The sequence below is a fragment of the Heterodontus francisci genome, chromosome 12 (assembly GCF_036365525.1).
Source record: "Heterodontus francisci isolate sHetFra1 chromosome 12, sHetFra1.hap1, whole genome shotgun sequence".
Lineage (NCBI taxonomy): Eukaryota > Metazoa > Chordata > Chondrichthyes > Heterodontiformes > Heterodontidae > Heterodontus > Heterodontus francisci.
Genome location: NC_090382.1, coordinates 27,753,281 through 27,773,499, shown reverse-complemented (window position 1 = coordinate 27,773,499; position 20,219 = coordinate 27,753,281). Strand labels below are relative to the sequence as shown.

General features: G+C 47.9%; 1 protein-coding gene across 1 annotated transcript in view; it reads right to left on the bottom strand.

The window, feature by feature from the left end:
• Positions 1-1,723: 1,723 nt before the first annotated feature.
• The window catches only part of LOC137375556 (uncharacterized), a 78,164-nt gene continuing 59,668 nt past the window's right edge, over positions 1,724-20,219 (bottom strand). The window contains exons 13-17 of the mRNA XM_068042903.1: positions 19,078-19,232; positions 13,819-14,002; positions 13,117-13,229; positions 11,156-11,249; positions 1,724-3,150 (exon numbers count right to left, since the gene is read on the bottom strand). Coding sequence (XP_067899004.1) covers positions 3,046-3,150; positions 11,156-11,249; positions 13,117-13,229; positions 13,819-14,002; positions 19,078-19,232 — 651 coding nt within the window. The 3' untranslated portion in view covers positions 1,724-3,045. The remainder of the gene's footprint in view (positions 3,151-11,155; positions 11,250-13,116; positions 13,230-13,818; positions 14,003-19,077; positions 19,233-20,219) is intronic.

Genomic DNA, 20,219 nt, shown 5'->3' with positions numbered 1-20,219 from the left:
GACAAAATAGCCCTCCAAAAGGGAAAAGATAAATCGCTCCAACCAGTTGAAAGAGTACAAGGGAGATATACTCAGTGTGGTCAGGCAGACAGTGGAAGGAATAGGTCAAGGAGGAGGATAATCCATTACACCCACCTGCGGGAAAGATGGGAGATACCAGCCTACAGAAATGAGACAAAGGCTGCTCACTCCAACTGATTGGTACACTCCCAGGATGTCTCAAAAACAAAGCCATCAATATCAGAAGAAATATAGGATGCAATGAGTGGATATTCGCAAACAGCAAAAACTATGCTCCTGATCAGTAATTCAGATGAAATGTTTGAATCCTAGGTGGTGAGTAAAAGTGATACAAAATGTCAAGAATCACAGCAGGGTGGATCAGACTGATAACCCTACCACTCTAATCTTGTTGAATCAAAGGGTGATCTTACCTTACAGTGGGTCATTGGTTGTGAAGATATGGACTGATCACAGAATAATACAGTGCAGAAGAGGTCCTTCGGCCCATCAAGTCTGCACCGATGCATTAAAACACCTGACCTGTCTACCTAATCCCATTTGCCAGCACTTGGCCCATTGATATTGTGAAATCAACTACCTTTGCTACCTCCACACGAGATCGATATGAGTACTGCTGTAAGGAAAACACCACTCTCCCTGATTGCAGAGAAAAAGAAACCTAACGGTGCATTGGTTGTCTACGCCCACATAGATTGTACTGGTGGTGATTTTAATATTCCTAGGACTGTCAAATAGCCATGTTTTCCTCAACAGGCTGGTGATCATGTGAGGCCAATGATCATGATAGGGGATGGCTATCAAGGCTGAGTTTAGTTCAACCCACAAGATTGAGCTTGTCATTCAGCTCCTTCGACCTGTATCATAGCTGTTAACAGTAGAGGAAACCTGGAAGTCTCACCCCAAAAGGCGGTGGAGACTGGGGTCAATTGAAATTTCCAAGACTGAGATCAATTTATTTTTGTTGGGTAAGAGTATCAAACAATATGGAGGAAAGGCAGGCAAGTAAGTTGAGATACAGATCAGCCAAGCTCTAATTGAATAGCAGATCAAGCTGAAGAGACTGCATGCAAATCAGGTGGCGTGTACAATGGCCAGTTTTATGCTACTGTTGAAAATTAAAATGACCCCCTGCTATGATTCGCACATAAAATTGTATGCACATCAACGATTTTCATCATGGGATGGGAGCAATATGGACAAGGTGGGATTAATTACCTATCCCTTGTTTCTCCAAGGGCAATTTACAGTGATGGAATATCTATGCAGTTTATTCGATGTTTCCATTCATTTTCCACTGAATATACAGGAGGGGGTGATCAGGAGAACCCTCAGGAAATTCCTGGTGCATAAGTTCTAGGTACCTTCACTGGCTGTTGAGACAGAAGTGGGACACACCATCACTGTCGAGCTGCAACTGAATCTTCCAAAAATATCACACAAGGAAAGACCGGCATGAACTGATAGTTGCCAATTCATCAACAGTATCGTACTTATATTTCCAGTTGGCCATTCTTTTAGATGGAGAAGATTGATACATTTGCCAAACAAATATTTGGCAAATAAGTTTCACCCTCTTGCACTTCTGAATGAAATGAGTCAATTGAGTTAAATGAATGAAAAGGCCTCAGCTGACATTTTTGTTATATTGTAAGCTTTAATGACTTTAAGGCAGATTTCAGACAGAGGATTATATTGCCAAGACATGTATACGTTGCACCTTGCTGTTCCGATAGGAACATAGGAACTGGAGTAGGCCATTTAGCCCCTTGAGCCTGTTCTGCGATTCTATGAGATCATGGTTGATTTGTGACCTAACTCCATAAGCCTGCCTTTTCCCATATCCCTTAATAGCTTTGGATAGCAAAACAAAATCTCAGATTTAAAATTTACAATTGATCTAGCAACAATTGCCATTTGATTTAAAGAAGGGCTTCAAGAAGAATTGACCATAAATGGCAAATGCAAATGAACCAGGATTAGAAAGTCCAATGGGGATCCTCTGATGATGGGGCAGGTCGGAAAAATCCAGCTGCAGGAAGTTCAGGAGACCCCCGGTCCCTTACTGTTGATGTTGACCAGAGCTGGAGCACCTCAATAGAGTCTGAGGGCAGTTTCAGTGAAATGTCAACAAAGCTGAGAAGCGCATACATTAACAGGAAATACTCCAGGCAAAAAAGGGAATTAAGAGCACATTCTCTAAAGGAAATTATATATTCGCTGACCATTAGCTCCTGATTTGCAGGCCTTGGGCCTTCATCTGGGGTCTTCGCAATTTTAAAAAATGAATTCTTGGGATGCGGTTAATCACTGGCAAGGCCGGCAGCTTACATTGCCCTTGAGGAGACGGTGGTGGTGAACTGCCTTCTTGATCACTGCAATCCATGTGGTGAAGTTACTTCCTCAGTGCTGTTAGGTAAAGAGCTCCAGGATTTTGACCCAGTGTCAATGAAGGAACAGAGATATATTTCCAAGTTAGGATACTGTGTGATTGGAGGGATATTTGGAAGTGATGATGCACCTATGCAACTGCTGCCCTTTTTCTTCCGGGTGGTAGAGGTCAAGGATTTACAAGGTGCCGTTGAACAATCTTCGGCGACTTGCTGCAGTGCATTTTGTAGATGGTGCACATTGCAGCCAGGGTTTGCTGGAGGTTGAGGGAGGGAGTGAGTGTTTAAGGTGGTGAATGCCAATCAAGCAGACTGCTTTTAAATGGATTATTTTGAGCTTCTTGGGTGTTGTGGCAGCTGTGCTCATCCAGGCATCTGGAGAGTATTCCATCAGACTTCTGATTTGTGCCTACTAGATGATGGAGAGGCTTTGGGGAGTCAGGGGATGAGTTACGTAATGCCCAGACTCTGACCTGTTCTAGCAGTCATGGCATTGTTGTGACTACAATTACAAAAGACTGCTTGGAGATAACAGGTGGTAAACAGTTTTATGTCTCACTTGATGAGAAAAAGTTCAACTTAATTTCAAAGCGATAAAGCACCGAGGTATTTGATGTCCCATTGTTATTTTCTCTCAGCATGTTGCACTTGCATTTTCCCTCGTTTCATTGCTTCTGGCAGGAAGTTTGATGTAAGCATTCCAGACACGCAGACTATAGTCCCATGATGCAGTAACATACTGAAAAAGAGTGTACCAGTTTTGATAGTTAATAGAAGGGGCTAATTGGCAACCAGATGTCACAGATTTAAGATAATTGGTAAAAGAATCAAAGGGGAGATGAGGAGAATGCCTAAAAGGGTGTTGACTTTTGAAAAGAGCTATCAAAATTAGTCCCATTCTACTATTATTTCTCCATAGTGCTGCAATTTGTTTTTCGTTTTCAACTATGTATCCCATTCCCTTTGAAAGTTACTTTGAATCTGTTATCACCACCTTTAGGCAGTGCATTCCAGATCATAACAACTCTCTGGTATTTTTGCCAACTATTTTAAACTTGTGTCCTATGATTACTGACCCTTCTGCCACTGGAAATAGTTGTTCCTTATCTACGTTTTCAGTGAAACCTCATAATTTTGAGCACCTCTGTTAAATTTCCCCTTAACATTCTTTGCTCTAAGGAGAATGATCCCAACATTCTTAGTCTAGCCACATAGCTGAATTCCCTCATTCTTGGTACTATTCTGGTAAATTTCCTCTGCACTATCTCCAGGACCTTGGCATCCTTCGTAAAGTTGCCCAGAACTAGCGGAGGTCTAACAAGTGATATATAAAAGCTTTGCTTTTGTACTCTACACCTCTACTCATAAAACCAAGAATTCGGTATGCTTTTTAACAGACTTCTCAACTTGCCCTGCCACTTTTAAAGTTTCTGTTCCTGCAACCTCTTTACAATTGTATCATAGTTATACTGCCTCTCCTTGTATCTCCTTCCAAAATGTACAATTTTGTACTTCATTAAATTTCATCTGCCCATTTTACCCATCTGAATATGTCTTCCTGAAGTCTGTTAATATTCCCTTCACTGTTTATTACTTTTCCAAGTTTTGTACCTTCTTCAAACCTTTAGCATTATGCTGCTATACCCAAGTTTAGGTCATTAATATGTATCACAAACAGCAGTGATTCTAATACTAGCCCTTGGGGCACACCACTGGAAACTTTCTTCCAGTCTCTCAGCCAATTTCATGTCCATTCTGCCACTGCCCTTATAATCCCATGGGTTTCAATTTTGCGAATAAGTTTATTATGTGGTACTTCATCAAATGCCATCTGAAAGTCAATATTCACATCAACTGCATTATCTTCATTGTTATTTCATCGAAGAACTCAATCTTAAATTAAGCAGATATTAATTGGCTTCAATACATCTATATTGGCTATCATTTATTAACCCATGTTCTACCAAGTGACAATTAATTATGTCTCGAATTATTGTCTCCAGAAGTTTCCCCACCACCGATGTTAGACTAACTGACCAATAATCACTTGGTTTATCTCTTTTTCCTTTTGTTGAACACCTCCATTAAACTTCCCCTTAACATTACCCAGGAGTGTTTGATGAGACAGTTTAGAGGTAGCTTCACTCTGTATCTAACCAGTTCTGTACTTGACCTGGGACTGTTTGATTGGACATTGTGGAGAGAGCTTTACTTTATATCTAACCTGTTTTTTTTTTCTTAGCAACTAACCCCATTTTTTTTTGGAAGGTGGCCTTTATACCCCAGGCCCCTTTTATATTTTTCATGTCAAGGGGGCCTTTATTGCTCAGGCCCCCTTTATATACATACTTATATTTTTTTAAATAACTTTATTAAAAGCAGAAATAAACAAAAACTCAAATTAAAATGCCATTCTCGGCGTTGACAATGCACTCCAGTTCCTGCGGTGCCCACCGGCCGCGGAAGACCTCAAGCGTACCAGCGGACACCGCATGCTCCTTCTCCAGGGACACCCGGGCGCGAACATAACCGCTGAAGAGGGGCAGGCAATTGGGGAGGACGGACCCCCCGACGGCCCGCAGCCTGGACCTGTGAATTGCCACCTTGGCCAGGCCCAGGAGCAGACCGACGAGGAGATCCTCCTCCCGGCCGACGCCCCTCCGCACCGGGTGCCCAAAGATCAGGAATGTGAGACTGAAGTGCAGCCAGAACTTGAGGAGCAGCCCCTTCAGATACTCAAAGAGGGGCTGCAACCTTGCACACTCCATATATACATGGAACACGGACTCGTCCAGGCCGCAGAAAGTACAGGCGGCCTGGGAGTCCGTGAACCTACTTAAAAGTCTATTGCACGGGACTGCCCTGTGCAACACCCTCCACCCCAGGTCCCCGATGTAAAAGGGGGAAGACTCCCGCGTAGACCGACCTCCATCGCGGTTTCCCCTCGCCGCCAGATGGCAATGCAGACCGCCAGGGCGTGTCCGGCCGGCTGACGAGGACGAGGAAGTGGAGAGTGTGCAGGAGCAGCCCGTACAGGAAACCCCTCCGCGCCGATTGGAATGGCACAGAGGGCATTCCACTCTCCTCCGCCGGCGGGGGAGCGCCCTGACTGGAGGCGACCATGTTCCAGATTCGGAATAGATCCCGGTAAAAGACAGGCAACTCCCTCAGAGAGGCGCGGCTAACGGAATCCACCGGGAGCTACGTGTCGTCTTGAAGGCAGTGACACTGGCGGAAAAAATACGTCGCCAACGCACACCATCTGGGAGGATGCTCGACGCACAGGTATCTCTGCAGGGTCCTAAGGCGGAGAGTCGCAGCCTGGGTGCGGACGCACACCAGCGACTGGCCGCCCTCCTCAATCGGGAGACTCAGGACCGCAGCAGAGACCCAGTGTTTCCTCCTGCCCCAGAAGAAATCGACGAGTTTCTACTGGATCTTGGTGGCAAATGCAGGGGGCGGGGCCAAAGTGACTAACCGGTACCACAACATGGAGGCCACCAATTGGTTTATGACCAGCGCTCGGCCCCTGTAGGAAAGCACTCGGAGCAGTCCTGTCCAGCGCCCCAGCCGAGCGGTGACTTTCGCCTCCAACTCCTGCCAGTCTGCCAGCCAGGCTTCCTCAGCGGGGCTAAGGTGAACTCCCAGATAGAGGAGGTGCGTGGTGCTCCACACAAAAGATGTCAACTCCTCCGGCAGGGAGTCCACCCGCCACTGACCCACCAGGAGTCCGGAATATTTCTCCCAATTGATCCTCGCGGAGGACGCGGCAGAAAAGGTCTGCTGGCAGTCGCGCATCCACCGCAAGTCAACGGGATCTGTGACCGCGAGGAGCACGTCGTCGGCGTAAGCCAGGAGGACGACCCGCATGGCCGGCTCTCGCAGAGCCAATTCCATCAACCTCCTGCGAAGCAGGCACAGGAAGGGCTCCACGCAGATGGTGTACAATTGGCCAGACATGGGGCATCCCTGATGTACTCCTCTCCCAAAGCGAAGGGGCGCCGTCAAGGACCCGTTAACCTTGACTAGACACTCTGCGGCGGCATATAAAAGTCGGACTTGGGCCACGAAATGCGGCCCAAGTCCGAAAGCGCGCAGAGTCCCGAAAAGGTATTCATGATCCACCCTGTCAAACGCCTTCTCCTGATCGAGGGAGAGAAAGGGGACCGACTGACCAGTCCTCTGGGAAAGATGGATCAGGTCCCGAACCAGGTGGATGTTGTCCTGGATGGACCGGCCCGGGACAGTGTAGGACTGGTCGGGGTGGATCATGTGGGCCAGCACGGAGCCCAGGCGGGTAGACATAGCAAGGCAAAGATCTTATAATCCGTGCTGAGGAGGAAGACCGGACGCCAGTTTTTAAGCAGGCGGAGATCGCCCCTCTTCGGCAGTAGGACGATGACCGCCCTGCGCCACGAGAGGGGCATCTCCCCGGTCGCCAGGCTTTCCCCCAGGAAAATAATCGTCCCCCAGGACTTCTCAGAAGCCCTGAGGAACTCCACAGTCAGCCCGTCCAGCCCTGGGGATTTGCCCCTTGAGAGCTGGTGGAGGGCGCCGGTCAGCTCCACCAACGTGAGCGGATCCTCCAATCCTTCGGCATCCTCCGGGCTGACCTGCGGCAGGTCCTCCCAAAAAACTCTGCGCGCATCCTCGCTGGACGGATCCGGAGAGAACAACGCACTGTAATAAGTACGGACCAGGAGGCCCATTCCCTCCGGATCCGTGATGGAGGATCCGTCCTCGGCCAGCAGCTCGACGAGTTGCTTACGGACCCCCACCATTTTTCCAGTGAGTAGAAGAACGGTGAGGCCCGGTCCAAATCTTCCAGTGACCTCACGTATGCGCCTCGGGACCCTATGAGCTGCAGGCCCCTCAGCGCGCCCTTCTTCTCTTTGTACGCCTGCCACAAGGCTGGGTCCGTGACGGCATGACCGAGGCGGGACTCCAATTCGAGCACCTCCCTCTCAAGGCGCCTGATCTCGGCTTCCCGCTTCCTGGTTGACCCCTTCGCATACTCCTGACAGAAGACGCGGATGTGAGTCTTGCCCACATCCCACCATAGCCTCAAGGAGGGGAAGCCCCCCTGCTTCCTTCTCCAGTCAGCCCAGAATCGACAGAACGAGTCCCGAAATCGCTCTCCTCCAGCAGCCGGTTGTTAAAGTGCCAGTACGTGGACCCCGCCCGCGTGCGGAGCGGAGTGAACTCCGCCCACACCAGGCGGTGGTCCGAGCACGGCACCAGCCGCATGGAGGCCACCGAGACGCGGGAGACGTACGCCAGCGAAAAGTAGAGGCGGTCGTTTTGCGACCCTCCTCCTCCAGACCTCCACGTGAAGGTGCTGGAGTCGGGATGGAGATTCCGCCAGACGTCCACCAAGTTAAGGGAGCTGATCAGTCCCCTCAACTTCTCCACCGACGCTTGGCCGCGCTGGGGATCGGAGCGATCCCCCACCTCAAGAGTGCAGTTAAAATCCCCCCTCGAGGATGATGCACTCGCCGCTAGCGATGGAGCTCAAGAGAGCAGACACTTCTTCAAAGAAGCGCGCTTGCAACGCGCCGGGCCTGGGCGCGTACACGTTCACAAAGTGGAGCGGCACGCTACCCAGGTGAACGGCGAGGTGGAGCAAGCGGCCCGGCACTAGCTCCTTGACCCCTAAGATCTCCGGCTGAAAAGTCGGGGCCAACAAGATAGCCACCCCACTAGAAATAGGGGTGAGGTGACTCATGTAGGCCCCACCCTGCCACTCCAGGAGCTAGGTGGCTTCGTCTCCCGGAACGGTGTGGGTTTCCTGCAGAAAGCTCACCGCGTATCTCCCTTCCCTAAGGACTGAGAGATTGTGAAATCTGCGGTGAGACCACCTGCTGCCATTGATGTTTAGGCTGGCTATGGTTATCTTCATGTCAAAGGTACTTAAAACCCGTCACCAACACCTCTCTGTGAGGAGGGAGTGGAAGTGCACCTGGCCTTCCACTCCCCCAACAACCCATTGAGGAACACATTAAAACGGCGCCTCTCAACCAGTTTCACGCCCGCGCGCTTGCCCGCTTTCTTAAGGGCGGCACGGACGAACTGGATGATCAGCGCCAGATTCGACCAACGGCCGAGGGCCAGCTGAACTTTATTGCGGCAACTTCTGCAAGCCGCGAGGAAATCCCGGAGTTCCGCCGTGGGGATGAGAGGAGATTCGGTGGGAGGCAAGAGGGACTCCACCACCTCACTGGGATGGAATCAAGGTCATCCTCCGTGCCCCACACCGAATCCCCACCCTCCTCCGGGTTGTCACCGCCAGCGGCCGACATATCCACCACACACTGTGGGGTGGACGTCCCGGCCACGCCAGCTGATCCCGCCTCCGTCACGATCCCACCCCCAGGATCGATGGCGGAGGAGTCCTCTCTGGGTTCTACTGTGAAACTGGAGCCTGTGGGCGCCAGCAGTTCAGGACCCCCCTCCACCTCCATCCCCAGGCCAATGAGTGGTCCAGGGGAGACAGAAGTTCCCGACCCCGGAAATCCAGCCGGAGCCGAGACCGGAGGCGGAGAGAGGAGGCCATCTCCTGCTCCACCAGCACCCACAGGCCCAGCAGATGGGGCAGCATTCTCAGTTATAGCCAAGTCGGGTTGGTGGTGGACTCCGGCTGGGAGGGCCGGACCCTTTGGGGCCTTGCCCTCCCCTCTACTCAGGCACCCGACCCAGTGGCAGTGGCAGAATGGGCAGAGTCCTCAGGCTCCCCCACCACGAGCATGGCCCCACTTACTCCTTCAGGAGGGGCCTTCCCCTCCCCTCCAGCCTGAGGAATAGGGAGCTCCTGCCCGAACTTTGTAGCCTTGGTGGTGGCGGTAGGGGAAACCTGGGGACCCGAAACATGAGACAGCTCCCCTCCAACAGATGGACCCTGAGCCTCAGGGCCCCTTGTTACCTCTGTGGAGGGGTGCCTTCTCCTCTTTTTCCCACTAGGGCGCAGAGGCTCAGAGACCTCAAATGTCATCAGAGGCCTTCGCCTCTGCACCCTCCTTTTTTTTAGTTACCCTGGGCCTGAGCCCAGCCCTAGGACAGGTGGATTCCGTGAGAACGGGCTTTGGGCTGAGCTCAGGCTTGGGTTGTTTCAATGTGTCCAGGGGACAAGCCTCTTGATGTTTCTTTTTCCTCCGCGTCTTCCTTTCACTCGGACGGGCACTCCCCTCCCCGCTGGAGGCTGTGAAAACCACAGCCTCCGGAACCAACTGAGCGGTGTCTGTTGGATGTGTGGGGGAGTGGGAGGTGGTGCTGTGGAACCACCCTGGGCCGCCGAGGTGGAGCTGGCGACCGGGAGGTTGGGGCAGTTCTTACGAACATGCCCCACCCCCTTGCAGACGTGGCACCGCGCCCCGTCCGAGGTCCAAAAGACGCGGTAGGCCGTCCCCTGGAACTCCACATTAAATTGGCCTTCCGAGTCCTCCTCCCGTGCCAGCTGCATAAATAACTGGCGGCGGAAGGAGTAGACATGTTGGAGGGTGTGTTCCCGAAGACCAAGCCAGATTGGGGTGATCCCCGACCTCACCTCCCCCAGATGGTGCAGGTGGGGGAGGAGGAGCTCACTGTGAATGAAGGGTGGGACGTTGGATAGCATTATCCGCTGCGCAGTGGCCCCCAGAGAGTCCACCGGCAGGAAAGTCCCCCCCCCAGTGAGCCCTTTACTCAGGGCCAGGGACACCGCCCACTCGGTCTTCAAAAAGAACACAGCCTTCCCATACATCTTTGAGGCCGCAACAATGGCCGAGGGGCCGACAACCTCGGCCATTGCCTTTACGCAGGCCTCAATAGACATGTTGGGGTGGGGATAGCTCTTCACCCCATGGCTGGATGTTATCAATTTAAAGGGTGACGGGGCCACGTGGGCAGCCACAGAGGCTGCAGCTGCATAGGTAGTAGAGGGCCCCGCCACCTGTGATGAAGGGCTTGCCATGGGTCTAAGAGCTAAACCCACCCCAAATTGTGGGCTTGCACACCAAATACCAGAGATTCACAAAAATATTGAATATGTATTAAAAACAAACAAACAAATAAACAACAGGTAGTGGAGAGGCTGAGGTAATAGAGGAGAGGTAAAGACAGGCTGTATGGGATGACTTGCTTTCTGGAGGTGGTGCTCACAGCACACTTAAAACAGTCTTTGCACTTGGTCTTCTGGTTGGGGGAGGCGCCTTCACCTGGGTCAGCTGAAGCTGCCCAGGCACTATCTATCCCCTTCCGTCTGTTTAGCCGGGCAGCTTCAGCTGACCCAGGCTGGGCAATTGGGGTGGGGAGGGAGCTTCCCTGTGTACTTGTGCAGCAGCACAATTGGCAGCCCCACCCCTTGTTGTTCCAGCCACTTGTTCCTCCCCCAACAGTCCAAAGTAAATTACTAGTGGTGTTCAGCACCCACCTCCAGACAAAGCCTTGTTTCCAAAAAATAATGTCTCTTTCTTCTCTTTAATGGCGATTGTTGTTGAAGTTTTCCTCTGCTTGTTTGTAACTGCTCTCCCTTGCTCAGTCTAGCTCCTCTCTCCACCTCTGCAACTGCCACCAGCACTCTCAGCTGAGGCTCATTGCTGCAATCAGCAGTCAACACTCCACTTACCTATCCTGGGAGTGTTTGATGTGACAATGGATGTCTGAAATAGAAATGTGGTCCATTCCCCAACACTGACACCCCTCACTGCTGAGCAGAAAATATACACAAAAAAGTCTAGGAGAAAATATTGGTCTCAAAAAGGCTGGCTTACCTGGGTTCTCTCAGGGATGTGGATGATGGAACGAATTGAATCAGTGTGCCCAATATTTCTCTGCACTTGTACGAAGGATTCGGGGTCATAAACTCTGATGAAATATTAATTAAAGACAAGATTTATTTCACAGTAAAGGAACTGCAAGAGATCAAAGGGACTGTCTTCAGAAAGCTTGGTTCAACCTCAGTAATCTAGAAGAGATCTTCAGCCAGTGCTTTTACATCCACACATGACCCCAGCTGAAGGCACGGCTACCAATGGTGGAGTGATGAAAATCAGGGATGTGCAAGAGGCCAGATTTGGAGGAGCATAGATATCTTGTTGGATTGTAGGGCCAGAGGAAGTTAGAGATAGGGAGGGGTGAGGCCATGGAGGGATTTGAAAACTGGGATGACAATTTTAAAATCGGGACTGGACCAGGACTAGGTCAACAAACAGAGTGATGATTGGTGAACTGGACTCTTGATACCATGGCAAATAGTTTGTGTGCCTCTGGAAATTAACCATTTGTGAACTGAATCTAACTTTGTGGCAATATACAAATTGAAGCAAAGACACTTCATCTCAAATCAGTAAAAAAAACCTCAAAAAATGTTAAAGGGCAGAAAGCTGCAGGCTGGAAGAGGTCAGCAAGCAATTTCCAGAAAGGTGCACCATGTGCAAAATGTGGAGAAAATCTCCTGCTATTTTTCCCTCTGTCATTTAATTTTGGTAAATGATTAGCATAGCTATTATAATCACATTAACATTTATGCTAAAATGAATGGAGGAAAATGTGGCCATCCACTTCTAATCCCGATTAAATATCCACAATCTTCCTTTTTCTGCTCCCCCCTTTTTCATAAGGTGATAATTCATCCTAGGGTACGCTTGCACTGAATCTGAACGAAAGAAAGAAAGCTTTCACATAGTGCCTTGCACAATCTCAGGATGTCCCAAAGCACTTTATAGTCAATGAAATAATTTTGAAGTGCAGTAACTGTTGTAATATCAGAAGTGCAGCAGCCATTTGCACATAGCAAGCTCTCACAAATAGCAATGTGTTTAGATTTAGAGATACAGCACTGAAACAGGCCCTTCGGCCCACCGAGTCTGTGTCGACCATTAACCACCCATTTATACTAATCCTACACTAATCCCATATTCCTACCACATGCTCACCTGTCCCTATATTCCCCTACCACCTACCTATACTGGGGGCAATTTATAATGGCCAATTTACCTATCAACCTGCAAGTCTTTTGGCTGTGGGAGGAAACCGGAGCACCCGGAGAAAACCCACGCAGACACAGGGAGAACTTGCAAACTCCACACAGTCAGTACCCAGAATTGAACCCGGGTCGCTGGAGTTGTGAGCCTGCGGTGCTAACCACTGCGCCACTGTTCCGCCCAAATGTTAATGACCAGATAATCGGTGTGTTTTTTGGTGATGCTGACTGAGGGATAAATATTGTCCAGAAAACTGGGGATAACTCCGCTGTTCTTCAAAATTGTACCATGGGATCTTTTATGCCCACCTGAAAGAGCAGATGGGTTTAATGTCTCATCTGAAAGACGGCATCTTCAAAAGCGCAGAATTCAGATTTTTCTGGAATGGGACATGAGCCCACAACCGGCTCTATAGTATCTTGGCAAAATAGTAATTCTATGTGTTAGCCTACATAGTCATGGTGTTCGAGCACATCACAGATGTGCCCATTCTACCTTCACTGAATTGCACACTTTCCAGGGGCTTCCAGGGTATGACCCCCAACACTAGCCTAGGCTAGAGGTTGAATCTGACTCCTTGAATGTGTCTGTGAATGTATTTGAGAGATCTTGACGATTTAGTCCTAACCACACACCTCCGGAACAGGCAGTGGGCATAATGTACAAACCAGTGAAACAGTCAAATTGAAATGACACTATAATATGACCTGGTAAAGTTGTTAATAACAGTGATAACCACCAAGTCTTACCTCATGATTTCCTGAATCCCAGCTAGAATGCAACCATTGACCTCATCGATGCAGAGGCAATTAACTGCTCCATGTGTGACCAGGTTCTGCTCACACTGTGTTCCATCTTCACTCTGTTATAAGAAAATGGTCAGGTAACTATTGAGGAATATTCACATGGGTCAGTGTCCTTTAGCTGTCCCAGTTTTTCAGATTATCATTTCACAGGTAGCCCACAGTAGGTTGAAGAAGAGGTATTCCATGTAATGTCCATATCTGCTCATGTGTAGGTGTCAGCCCTGTAGCACACTCAGTCCTAAGTCAGAAAATCACACATTTGAGCCACACTCTAGAGTCTTGAGCATATAATCCAGTCTGGTACCAGCTGCACTGTTGGAAGGGTGTTCTCCCTATGTCTTGGCCAATATTTATCCCTCAACCAACTTAATTAAAACAGATTATCTGGTCATTCATTTCATTGCTGTTTGTAGGACCTTGTTGTGTGCAAATTGGCTGCTGCATTTCATACATTACAAAAGTAACTACCCTTCAAAAATACTTAATTGGCTGTAATACACTTTGGCACATCCTGAGGTTCTGAAAGGTGCTATATATATATATATATATATATATGCAAGCTCTTTCTTTAATCTCTATCAGGCCATCTTCAGAATCCATTACTGCATACAGTCTTGCACATGACATTCCCTGTGAGGGACTTACCCAGATCCGGATACTCCCATCCTCTGAACCGCTGAGCCACTTATTCAAGAGAGAATGCCACAAGATAGCAGTAATGTCGGCCTCGTGACCCTGCAGCACATTCATGAGCTTCATCTCACTTGTAACGGGACTGAAATGGCGAATGTACACCATCCCATCACTCGAGGAATAGGCAAATTCATTCCTAAGCAACAACAAGGGGACTGTGTGTGAATCCTCTTTCTAACAGCAAACATGTATTTTATAATTGCAATCAATCGAAGCGATAATCAATAACAAACAGGGACAGATTGGCTTAGTTTGCTTTGAGAGTTAGCCTTTAATATTAATTCTTTGGTGCAGGTGGATATTCTCTGGAATCTAGTAGCCTTAACTTACTGGGTGGGCTACTGAACTTGAAACTCAAGACCTGACCTGTTGACTCTATTTTAACAATGGTTATGGAGTTTGTTATCATTATTCATTCTTGGGGTCTGGACATCACTGGCAAGGCTGACATTTATTTTCCATCCCTAGTTGCTCTTGAGATGCTGGTGGTGGTGGGCTTTCTTCTTGAACTGCTACAGTCTGTGTAGTGAAAGTGTTCCCACAACTGTTCCTCTTTCTAGTGGTTTGATACATCCAGATGGATGCATCTAGGCCACCTCAGAGGGCAGTTAAGTGTCTTCCACGTTGGTGTGCGACTGGAATCACATAGAGGCCAGACTGGATAAATGTTGCAAGTTTCCATCCTGAAAGAACATTAGTGAACCACTTGACTTTTTTTTTAATGAAAATCTGACTGTTTAATAGTCACTTTTGCTGATACCAGCTATTCATTTTGAGATTTGTGAAAAGAAAACGAATTCAGAATCTCAAACTGTTGTGTTAGTATTGGGAAAGTAGTCCTGGACTCTGGATTATCAGGTAGCAGAGTCATTTGAGATCTCAGGGAGTGGTCACCCTGCCCTTTTGCGAGTCACCCCAGGCCCAGATAAGGGTCCCATGCTCAAGGTTATGAGTCATAGCCAACAGTGGAACCAGTGAATTTTCAGTGGTGATGGTGGAAGGGCTGGAACCTCAAGGGATAACGGCTGCTTACAGGCGAAGGATCCTTCGGGAAGAGGACTTGTGTTTCCTTTAAAGTGCACATGAGGGAGGCAATGGGAAACTACCTCATATACTTTTTCCATAGTCATATTGCTCATTTCTCATGGAAGTTAAAAAATGGGATGCTCTCAAGAGCAAAGCACACGACCAGGAGGCAAGGAGAAATGAACAGAGAACCTGCCCTTAGGCAGATCACCACTACTAATCTGTGTTACTAGTCTAGCAACATTATCATATTTTACTATACCTGAATGTGTGTGATACAGTCCTAGAAGCTAGGTTCAATTCAAGCCTTGACTGATTTGATGAAAGTCTCCTCTCTCTAAGCAGCATGTATTGAGTGTGAGGCAGTTTCATCAGAGCTTATTGTCTGTGTGAACTCCACAATGAAAAACTGCAAATGCCTGATCAACGAAGAGGAGCAGTCAAGGGTGGAGTTTTGAAGCTGAGTTTAAGTAGGGTCGCCAAGCCTCCAACAGGATTTGGATTTTCTAAAGTGCCTATATTGTAGTATAATGCCCCAAGATGCTTCACAGAAGCCTTATCAAGTCACATTTGACACCTTGCCACATATTAGGATATTAGGACAGGTGACCGAAAGCTTAGTCAAAGAGGTAGGTTTTATGGACCGTATTAAAAGAACAGAGAAAAGTAAAGGAGTAGGGAAGTTTAGGGAAGGAATTTCAGAACGTAGGGCCTAGGCAGCTGAAGGCACAGTGGGATGATAGAAATCAGGGATGGGCAAAAGCCTAAAATTGGGGGAGCGCAGAGATCTCAGGGATTTTAGGGCTGGAGGCAATGTTCCCTCGAAATATATTTTATTGTATGGCGCCTGTTCATTTGAATCCACAGTACCTTTAAATTTTTTTGAAGGGAACAACTTGAGTGGTCGGCGCGGTACATTCCGGGTTGCTGCAAGGCTACCTGCATGTGCAACCTACTGACAACATTCGCTGGAGGTCACAAAGATAGGGAGGAGTGAGGCCATGTAGGGCTTTGTACACAAGGATGAGAATTTTATATTTGAGATGTTGGTGTTAGAAGTCAATGTAAGTCAGCAAGCGCGTGAGTAATGGATGAATGGGATGTTGTACAAGCTAGTATATGGGCAGCAGAGGTTTGGAAAAGCTGAAGTTTACAGAAAGTAGATGGTGGGTGGCTGACCAGGAGCACGTTGGAATAGTTAATTTTGACAGCAAAAGCATAGATGATAGTTTCAGTGACAGATGGATTGAGGCAGGAGCGGAGATGGGCGGAATGTTTCAGTGACAGATGGATGGAGGTGGGGCCAGAAATAGGCGGAATGTTTTAGTGATAGATGGATGGAGGCCGGGCCAGAGACGGGTGGATAGTTTCAGTGACAGATAGAGGCAAGGGTGGAGACGGGCGATAATATGGAGGTGGAAGTAAGCATTCTTGGTGATGGAGAGGATACGGGGTTAGATGTTTAGTTCGGGGTCAAATAGGACACCGAGTTTGGGAACTGAGCGGTTCATCCTCAGGCAGTGGTAGGAAGAGGGGTGAAGTCGGTGGCTGGGGAATGGCGTTTGTGGCAGGGACAGATGACAAGGCATCGGTCTTCACAATACTGAGTTGAAAGAAATTTTACTCATTCAGTACCAGATGTAAGACAAACAGCATGACAAATCAAATGCAGTGGAGGGTTGAGATAGGTGATGGTGAAGAATTATCTTGGCATCTCGAAGAATTGAAGTTTAATTTCCTGGACACAACTGCAAGCAACCCCAGAGAAAAATCGTGGAGGCATTAAAATTTGTTTATAATCATCTTTGAATATTTTTGTTTATTACTTATAAAAATATTCCAGGTGGGAAAAAGGCTGTTGAAATCATCCAATCGGATAATAAAGAGTTACTGTCCATCAGATGTGAGAAGGTGGGGCTCTGTGCAGATGGGCATGTTGGGTAATCAGTGGAGGAAGGGTAGGGGTGGGGTATTTGGAGGAGGGAGGTCATATGATGAAACCTCATGAAACACATCTAATCAGAGTTGGCAACTCTAGGCTTAAGGCTCATTACTGGTAAAAGTATGTGCCGATGCACCGTTAGACCTGGGATACTGACATGCGATACACAGAATCGAAAAAGTGCTCAGTGCTAACATTAGGGTAGATTCTGTCCTGCACGACCACGAACCTGCTTGTACTAAAACTTATGTGCTTTTTTGAGGACTGTCATGCGAACTGCGTTACCTGTTAATCATTTGTTTGCTGATAATCCAACTTTTAATTTGCAGTCCATAGCAACGAGATAAACATTTACTACTGTACACATTGTGAGATACTGGCAGTAGTGAAATAATGGACAGGTTTTCCTGGCTCTTATTTCAAGTTGCTTTTTTCAGCCCTCTGGAGTGTCTCCATTTTCGATTTTTCATTTCCTTGAGCAAATCAAATTTACTTTGATTCCCTTTTTGACTTTGTCTTTGTCCCCTTTTTTTTAAATCTCTGTCACTTACACTCTCACTTTTGTGTCTCATTCACTGATCCCTTTGTTTCCCTTTGGGAGTGAGGGGAGTGGGATGAAGGGCTGAATGAATCCAGGAAGTTGGGGAGGAGATGGAGCTGAAGGAGTACGGGGAGTGGGGGAGGGGATGGAGCTGAATGAGTACAGGGAGTAGGGGAGAGGATGGAGTACAGAGTACAGGGAGTGGGGGAGGGGATGGAGCTGAATGAGTACAGGGAGTGGGGGAGGGGATGGAGCTGGATGAGTACAGGGAGTAGGGGAGAGGATGGAGTACAGAGTACAGGGAGTAGGGGAGAGGATGGAGCTGAATGAGTGCAAGGAGTGGGGGAGGGGGTGGAGCTGAATGACTATAGCAAATGAGCTGAGAGCTGTGATAAGCTTTATAAATAAGGGGAATTTGGAAGAGAGGTAGCCACATGTATTTCACAGAATCAAAGAATTGTTACAATGAAGAAGGCGGCCGTTTGGCCCATTGCGTCTGCACTGGCTCTCCTAATCAGCATTTCATCTAGTGTCACTCCCCCCGCCTTTTCCCCATGACCCTTTTCATATAACTGTTTAATTCCCTTTTGAACCTGCCTCCACCACAATCTCTGGCAGTGCATTCCAGACCTTAACCCCCACTTGCTGCGTGAAAACAGTTTTCATCATGTCGCTTTTGCTTCTTTTACCAAATACTTTAAATCTGTGCCCCCTTGTTCTCGATCCTTTTATGAGTAGGAACAGTTTCTCCCTATCTACTCAGTCCAGATCCTTCACGATTTTAAATACCTCTGTCAAATCTCCTTTCAGTCTTCTCTAAAGAAAACAGTCCCAACTTCTCCAATCTATCTTCATAACTGAAGATTCTCATTCCTGGAGCCATTCTCGTGAATCATTTCTGCTTTGATCAGCTTTGTTGCCTGTAGGGAAGCGTAGAGCCTTGGGCAGTTAAATTCCTTTGAGTACATTGGTCAGGGGATGCACATTGAAGATTTTGGCCAAGCGATGCAGGGGGAATGTGAGGAAGAACTTTTTTACACAGCAAGTGATAATGGTCTGGAACCAGCTGCCCACAAGGGTAGTGGAAACGGAGACAATGAATGACTTTAAAAGGAAATTGGATGGGCACTTTAAGAAAGTTAACTTGCAGGGTTATGGGGATCGAGCAGGGGTGTGGGACTGACTAGATTGTTCCATGGAGAGTCAGTTCTGTGCTGTAAATGACGATGTGTTTGTGTCATGTTCCTATATACCTGTGCAGAGAACCAAATCTGTTAATAGTGGAGAGGGGGATTTCATGTAGGTAGGTTTGCAGACATGAAGTCCTGTGACATTGATCACAAGTCGTGGGAGTCAGTTGCCCGTGTTCGCCAGAGCTGGCGGGCAGCCATAAAGGCGAGGCTAAAGTGTGGCGAGTCGAAGAGACTTAGCAGTTGGCAGGAAAAATGACAAAAGCGCAAGGGGAGAGCCAACTGTGTAACAGCCCCGACAAACAAATTTTTCTGCAGCACCTGTGGAAGAGCCTGTCACTCTAGAATTGGCCTTTATAGCCACTCCAGGCGCTGCTCCACACACCACTGACCACCTCCAGGTGCTTACCCATTGTCGCTCGAGATAAGGAGGCCAAAGATATGGGTTTGCAGATAACTATCTAGGGATTTAATCAAAGTAGTCAGAATTTTTTGTGCTGAGTACTACTCACCGCTTTGGGCTGTAGGCAAGATCTAAGATGGCACCATCACAGGCCAGCTCTTGTACATCACTCCTGTTACCTGGTGCAGTGTTGGAGAATGTGTCGTGCAACACACCTGCTTGCAGATCCCACACACAAAGTCTCCTGTCCCAGCCCCCAGAGATCTGACAAATATCAAACAGGAAATGAAACAGTGCACCGTCTAACTTTTTTAGTGCATGAACGATTTATTTAAGTGCGCGGGTCAGTCACATTTTTTTGTGTGGCTGCAGGTGTGGTAACTTAAAGGGGCCAACCTGCGTGGGAAGTTTAGGATGCTGCACATCTGTCCAGCTTAGAAGGTAAACATTTGGTAAACAGTCACATCTCCAAGAAGTCAAACTTTCAGTTTTGTTTTCATACAGTGTCAAGAGCTCCCAGGGTAAAGAGTTAAGCTTCCTCTACATTGCACCATCAAATACTTCCGGCGTAGGAACAGTACAGGTTAGATATAGACTAAAGTCCTCTCTACAGTATGCCATCAAACACTCTCAGGGTAAGTACAGCAGGGGTTAGAAACAAAGTAAATCTCCCTTTGCACTGCCCCATCAAATACTTCTGTTGTAGGTACAGCACAGGTTCGTTACAGAGTAAAGCTCCCTCTGTACTGTCCCATCAGACTCTCCAGATCAGGTAGAGCACTGGTTAGCTACAGAGTAAAGCTCCCTCTACACTATGTTTTACTGCTATGATTTAAAGCAAATTTGATTCACACATGTTTAGAAAGAAAAGTCAGGAACTGCAATCATTTGGAGCCTATGCATTAAACACAGATGTGAACAATGTTATTCACGTCAATCAGGGACAATAGGGGAGTCCTTATCTCATTTTTGGTACTCTTAGTGAACATTCGCAACCTGGAATGTCTCTTCCCATTGAACATTCCATTATGCTTGCTGCATAAGTGGTGTGAAACAACATCACGTTGACTGGCTGGTCCTCTGGCCAACCATTGGCTTATTGACCAATCTCATACTTTGAGGAAAAGGAAACAAAAGAACAAAGACCCATGTGTAAGGAGATTTGTTAGTCCGATTCAGTAAAAGCTGCAAAATCAGTCAGTGATTAAAAAGAGATAGCTGTGAAGGAAGATATGGTCAGACTCAGATGGA